General features: G+C 31.7%; 1 protein-coding gene across 2 annotated transcripts in view; it reads right to left on the minus strand.

Moving 5' to 3' along the window:
• The window catches only part of LOC116852599 (dipeptidyl peptidase 3), a 51,282-nt gene that overhangs the window by 17,193 nt on the left and 26,206 nt on the right, over window positions 1-7,883 (minus strand). For both annotated transcript variants that reach the window (XM_032833116.1, XM_032833118.1), the window contains exons 2-3: window positions 3,106-3,405; window positions 1,252-3,004 (exon numbers count right to left, since the gene is read on the minus strand). In XM_032833116.1, the coding sequence (XP_032689007.1) occupies window positions 1,252-3,004; window positions 3,106-3,381 (2,029 nt within the window). In that variant the 5' untranslated portion in view covers window positions 3,382-3,405. The remainder of the gene's footprint in view (window positions 1-1,251; window positions 3,005-3,105; window positions 3,406-7,883) is intronic.

Below are 7,883 nucleotides of genomic sequence, written 5' to 3' on the forward strand. Positions count from 1 at the left end.
CCCCCTAATATCTTCAGTTAGAATGCATTTTGGAGAAAATGTCCAATAGCAAAGTTGTATGGTTTCAAGCGGGGAGTAAGATGATGACCTTAACTTTGACCTTGACCATGTCCTCCAAGGTCATTTCAAGGTTAACCTTATTTTTTTAATGGAACCCCCTACATTTTATTGCATATTCTTATAGCTTATCTCGAGAGCTTTCCAAAACGCTAGAATAAAACATTTTTTCATTAAGTACTTTTTGAATTATAAAGGTTTGAAGTTAACAATTTTTTGACACAAAATGTAAAATATCTTGTAAAATGTTATTTAGTTTTCAGTAATCATAACCTTAATACTTTTGTGCGCGGAATAATGAGACCAATTAATTGGTTTAAAGAAAATACATCGAAAAGTGTTGGCTCCCCCTAATATTTTCAGTAAGAATGCATTTTGGAAAAATGTCCAATAGCAAAGTTGTACGGCTTCAAGCGGTGATGCTTGAAAGCGGTGATGCTTGAAAATCGCGATATCTATAGGATATTTATGAGATGCATTTTGGATATTTGTTCTATATAGGTTAATTTTTAATTTTATTATTTTGAATTTTATATTTTTGACATCGAATTCACAATCAACAACCTTAAAAACCTTCGGATAACAAGTTTCAAGTGACTCCGGTCAATTTGGATCATTTTGTTCGCTATATTGGATCCACCATTTTGAATTTTATATTTTTGATATCGGTTTCGTAATCAGCGACCTCAAAAACCTCCGGGTAATTTCACAAAATTATATGATAATATAATTAGAAAAAAACGTATAACAAAAAGTTAGTGTTATAATATGTTATATAGAAGATATAAAGAGTAAATTTCTAAAAATATATTTTTCTCGAAAAATGAATGTGGCATAGTTAAAAATAGAGAAAATTTGTTCTATAAAACTTTTATATAAAATGTTTTTTGACATTTTATTTAGTTTACAAAATATATTGAAAAAGTCGTCATCCTTTGTATCTTTGAAGATTTTATTCCTTCAAACCGTTTTTAGCAGTAATTAAAAATTTCTAAATTCATCTACTTACCTAACCTATATTTGTATAAAATTTCATTAAAATCTGAATTTTTGAGTTTGCGAGGTTCCTTTGTAAGACAAACATATAATTTAACTGTTAGTTAATTTACCACTCGATTGATATAACCGAGCTTTAAATGAGAAAGCCTAAAGATCTTTTAAACTTATAAAGTATGCTTAGATATTTATACAAACCATCAATAAATGTATTTGGTTGAACGAATATTTTCCTTGGTTCTTTACGTGATAGGATTATGTCCCTCCAACGACCCCAGGGATACATTCCATTATCAGGTACTTCACTGTATTTATCATACATCTCCTTAGCTGACTCAACATCTCCTATACTCTTATAGATCTGTAATTTCACAAGAAAGTTTCTGATAGCCGTTTTACCGACCGTATAAATTTTTGTTCGGTCAATGGTCATTCGAAGATTCTTTCCTTTTTCGGTCTCCACAACATTGACAAAATTTTCACCAGCTTCTAAACACACTCTGAGCAAAACATAACGGGCTTGAGCATGAGCTTGTGACCATGTTTTTGTAGCAGGCTGATACATTTCGAAAGCTTTCGCAAAACCACTCCATAACAAGGACAACCAGTTTACATAAATTATATCATCTGCTATTGATCCCTGGTGACCAAATATTCTTAACACGTCCTTCTCTAAGCTCAGATAAAGACCGACTGCTTCAGCCCTGCATTCTTCATAGGAGGATCCCATAGCGCCAAACTTTGAATCGTAAGTTTCTCCTTTCTGGAAAAACTTATCTATTCTATTTCCATTTAGAGGATTTATTACTTTGTTGCGATCGAAGTTGAAAGTATCTGGTCCTATTTGCCTAAAATATTTACCGGTGCCGTGACCAAGAAGTTCATGTAAACCAACTTGCACTTCAAAGCTAGCTATCCTGTATTTATGCATCAATGTCTGATCGCTTTCAGAAAGAAACGATATTGGATCTTTCATATGTGCAGGTATAACATTTCCTAGTGATACGTTTTTAAAACCTTCACACTGCCTAATTTCGTCATAATTCGGAATATTTATTCCCGATGGAATACAAGAACCAGCAAACGTTAAAACATCTAAAGAGGTAAAGTCTGGCCTAAGATATGAATCTTTTTCGAAATCCTTGCTCCATGGAAGTCTAGGAATTAAATCTTCTGCTTTGTCGACTAGCATGGTAAATTTTGCAGACATTTCTTTATTCACCATTGCTACAAAACCTTCGAATTCTCCTCTTTGACCCGCTGGATCTCTATATGTTTCGATAAAACCAATATAGGTTTCGATAGTCGGTCCTTTATCTTTTATCCAAAGACGAGAACCATCTTTATGGTCGACTAGAGATCCTGTTCTAAAATGATCGATATACTTCTCCAACATATCTTTCTCAATTTGATTAGATGCATATTCCTTGGCTTTTTTTAAATTTTCAACAACAGACGCTAGCAGCTTGTTGTAATCACCTCTTGTAACCTTAAATCTAGTATTTTCGTATATTTCTTCAAATAAAGTAGTGTTAGGATCATTTGAAGTTTCTACAGATGCCAATCGTATTTCAAATACATCGATGTTACTATTGCTGGAAAAATCGTATACAGATGTTTTAAAACATCTAGTATTATAGGATTCTAATCCTTTATGTTGCATAAATGCATTAACTCTATCTGCATCTTTCTGAGTACAATTAGCAGAAAAATAAGTCGTAACTCCATTATCACCTAGTCCCAATGATTTTAGTTTTCCATTTAACGAATAAAGTAGTTTTGTTATATTGTTCCATATATTTTGTATTTCAGGATTATTCTTATAAGCTTTTGAGTTTTTTACTATTATTTCAAATGCATTTTTTGAAAGGTTTGGAATAATTTTAGTATCTCCCATAGCTTTGTAATTTCCTGCATTTGCAAATACTCCACAACTGTAAACTAAAAAAGCCTAAAAGAAAAGAAGCATTATATTGTCAGTATATAAACAATAATTTATAAAAAAGAAAACAAATATGAAAAGGATATATTAAAAAGAAAGAATTTACTTACAGTAAACTCATCTTCGGTAACATTAGCATCTAATGCAGTATCTTTCAATTCGCTGATAGGTTCCGCAAGATAAATTTTGTATAACAATGTAAATATCAATGGTGATTCTGGTGATGTCTGTATTAATACTATCAATCCTCCACTCCACGCAGCTTGACTCAAATAATGAGCGTATAGTTTCTCTTTTTGTGTCAAAGCTTTAAACACATTTTGACATTGCAATGCAACAATAGGTTGATTGTTTGGTAATGTATACAAAGTAATATCAACGTTCATTGTTGTATATATGCCCAATTTATGCTAAAACAAAAATTACAATTAAAAATACATTAAAAATAACTCAATAAACATCAAGTAACAGTAAAATTATATCAATGTTATAATTTCCCACTCAATATACAATATAAGTGCAATATATTGTACACATATTATACATAATATTTATATTATATATAACAGCCCAGGAAACACACATATAACTGATACCTCGTGATATATAACCACAAAGGATTAAGAAAGTTGCATTAATATGTAACATATGTATATATACCCAGATAGACAAACCTGCGCGAGCAAATTTTGCGCAGAGTCTGTCAACAGTGCCTGATGACAGAATGGCAACAGATTGTACACAGAATCTGTTCTGACGACAGATTGGTGGCAGACTGCGCACAGAACCTGCCAGAGCTTGCCGTCACAGACTTTGACGGTAGATTGGCGGCAGATTGCGCGCAGATTCTGTCGTTTCGTAGGTTCTTTAATTAAATGGCATATATACGCTATTAAATAATGTACTTTCACATGCACACGGTGTAAAACAAATATAGACCTATGATCGAATAGTTTGATTAGTGTTAGTTTGTTTATGCCTATATCATAATAATCAATCTCAAGTTCTGTGTTTTATTTAAAACCCATTCTGTATTAGTCGCAAATGCAAGTTATATTGAAGTCGATGAAACGGAAAATAACTATTATTAAATAATAATTCAACATAAATCGAAATTAATCATAGCTTTCAGTATGAAATTTAATGTAATATTGTAAAATATAAGGAAAGATAATGAAAGATAATGAATATTGTTGAAAAATAACCTATAAAAATTTTCAGTATTCAATATAATGGAATTAATTGAATATTACTGAAAATTGTTGTAATTATTCATGAAAACTTGATGAAATAAGGACTTAAATCATTTGAAAAATTATTGAAAACTTGCAATATTTTGTTGATTTTTGCGAAAAATTGTATATTAAGTTGTACTGAATAAATGGTGAATTGCATTGAAGAATACAATTTGCTGCAATTTGCTGATTTTTCCAAAAATTTCATTCCGTACAATTAGTGAAATATTAAGAGTAAGGGAAATTGAATTGAATTATCATTGAATATTACTGTACTGTATTATGAAACTTGTGAAATATGACATTACATTCTTTCATAAATAAAATTTTGAATGACATAAGAGTATATTGTACATATAATCCACCAAGATATCGTTACAGCGCATTGGCATCACTAGTTTCGATCACTAATGTACGATCGTTGAAGTCAAGCAATGAACAGCATGGTCATCTAAAGATGGGTGGCTGCCTGACGGGATCGAAACCACACGAGTCTTATGAATAAGTGAAGTGAACAAGTTTTTATTCAAATCTTGATATACTGAAATTATAAGATCCGAACTAAGATAATAAAAATTTAAATTGTTTAAGAAATGTAGACAACTTAATCTTATTGCCTCAATTTATTAGAATTATACGATTTCACTCCTCATAAAATGTGAAGAACAAAAATAATAATAAATTATTTCTCATGATTACTTTTTATGTCAAAAACGCAAAAATCCTTATTTCTCAAGTGTAAAACTATTAAATTTAATAATTCTAACAATAATAATTATTAATGTTTTTAGGAATCAGCTGTGTAGTAAAAATCAATATTAACTGTGAAGTCAATAACAAATGATAAAACGATATGTTTACTGTATAACTACCGGCTTGAGCGCGCGAATTCTACGCGCGAATTCTACGCGCTAATACTGGTAATCTTTGATCGGTTATAATTCAAAATTATTGTAGCCTCGACATTGTTATATAAGGATTTTTTACTCTCCTTTATCTTCAAAATACACTATTAAAATATCTTATGGTGGTTGTGAGACATCCTGTATAAGTGATGTAATCGAGGCTGCATGTGAAAAAGTGAATTAATTTACTTTTTGCCACTCCCATAAGATTGGATATGTATCAGATAAACATGCATTTACATCATATATCATATACATATACAAGATGTCCGGTAACTGATCGAGTAATCGCCATATACGGGTAAAACGGGTCAAAATAATCATCCCAGTAAGCAATCTGCGCGCAGACTGACATTAGGTTGGCGACAGAATCTGTCGAATTCGAGCAGGATCTGTCGACAGATCCATAGACATCTGCGTCCCCAATCTGCCATCAGACTGCTGACAGGGTCTGCTAACAAACTCTGACATCGGATTGGCGGCAGGTTGCGCGCAGAGCCTGCCGATAGATTCTGACGGCAGATTGCGCGCAGATCCTGTTGTTTCGTAGGTTCTTCAATTAAATCTTTGGTAAAAAATTTTCTCATAATTTTTCATAATTACTTATAGAATGAGCACTTTATCATAAATACTCATAAATACTTGTAAAATACAATAAAAAAAGTTTTTCTATATTATTTTTTCATAATTTTTAAGATTTTTTCTGGTGAGATTCGAACTTGAACCGAAATCATCTTTTGAATAATCATCCATCGCCTTAGACATTATGCCAATTCCTCACTTGATAAAAAATACTTTGTATTGCCCCATTGTATTGTTAAGATTTAAGGAAGAAAAATCTTGAGTTTGTTCGCTTTTTAAACCGCAAAATATAGACGAAATCGTTTAGTATATAAATAATGTAAGAGAGATCGGCACGATAATTCGAAACTAATTTTCTACCAGAGATTGTATAGAAAAGTACTGCAATAAAACAACAGATAATGATATTTTTCCATCATGCTAATAAAATACTGTGCCTTTACATGTGCGAATTAATTTGGTCGATCGTTCAGTTCAGATTGTATTAAATTTTATTAAAATCGAAGCATGATATATTTTCAAATAAAGCATCACAAAAATTTTGTAAAAGTTATTTACATATTTTCATTATTTACATGGCGAGACTAATATTTTATTCGGTGCTGATGCCTTCAGTACTTATTGCATGACGGTTAAATCGTTCAGATTTAATGACATAACAACATTAAAAAAAATAATAATATGAAAAATTGTATGAAAAATTATGAAAATTTTTACCAGGGATGGCATATGTACGCCTTTAAATGGCCATTTAAACTGGCCATTTAACCGTTATACTATTCTATACTTGTACTCGTTATTTTTCTATTATTGTTGCTTTTTTATAAGAAACGTGTAATAAAATTTTAAAAAGTAAAAATTGTTTTTTATTGTGTACATGTGTACAATTATTGCACAATATAATTATCTTGACTCCTCTGCAGCAGTTTTACATGGTGTGTATGTAAAACTGCTTCATTTAATAACGTACATATGGCTCTTGATAGAATTAAATAGCCTATCTAGGAAACAGAATCTGCGCGCAATCTGCCGCCAGTCTGTCGTCAGAGTCTGTCGACAGGCTCTATCTGTCATCAATGTGCCGTCAGAACAGATTCTGTGTACAATCTGTTGCCATTCTGTCCACAGACACTGTTGACAGACTCTGCGCAAAATCTGCTTATGCAGGTTTGGCTATCTAGGATAAAAGTTATAAACCATTTTGAAATTTTCTTAATATTTATTCCGTAATTAATTAAAATGTATAAACGAATGAGCGCACGAGAATCGGTAGGACAGGCTCTGTGTGTAAAAGAAATAGCTTACCTCTTAGCAATGATGAGTAAACAGTTGATTTTGAGGCGGAATAACAAGCGACACATATACGTTATTCCGCCTCGAAATCAACTGTTTACTCATCATTGCTAAGAGGTAAGCTATTTCTTTTACACACAGAGCCTGTCCTACCGATTCTCGTGCGCTCATTCGTTTATACATTTTAATTAATTACGGAATAAATATTAAGAAAATTTCAAAATGGTTTATAACTTTTATCCTAGATAGCCAAACCTGCATAAGCAGATTTTGCGCAGAGTCTGTCAACAGTGTCTGTGGACAGAATGGCAACAGATTGTACACAGAATCTGTTCTGACGGCACATTGATGACAGATAGAGCCTGTCGACAGACTCTGACGACAGACTGGCGGCAGATTGCGCGCAGATTCTGTTTCCTAGATAGGCTATTTAATTCTATCAAGAGCCATATGTACGTTATTAAATGAAGCAGTTTTACATACACACCATGTAAAACTGCTGCAGAGGAGTCAAGATAATTATATTGTGCAATAATTGTACACATGTACACAATAAAAAACAATTTTTACTTTTTAAAATTTTATTACACGTTTCTTATAAAAAAGCAACAATAATAGAAAAATAACGAGTACAAGTATAGAATAGTATAACGGTTAAATGGCCAGTTTAAATGGCCATTTAAAGGCGTACATATGCCATCCCTGGTAAAAATTTTCATAATTTTTCATACAATTTTTCATATTATTATTTTTTTTAATGTTGTTATGTCATTAAATCTGAACGATTTAACCGTCATGCAATAAGTACTGAAGGCATCAGCACCGAATAAAATATTAGTCTCGCCATGTAAATAATGAAAATATGTAAATAAC

The sequence above is a fragment of the Odontomachus brunneus genome, unplaced genomic scaffold (genome assembly GCF_010583005.1).
Source record: "Odontomachus brunneus isolate Ranch 3 - 2012 unplaced genomic scaffold, Obru_v1 Obru_scaffold_238, whole genome shotgun sequence".
NCBI lineage: Eukaryota > Metazoa > Arthropoda > Insecta > Hymenoptera > Formicidae > Odontomachus > Odontomachus brunneus.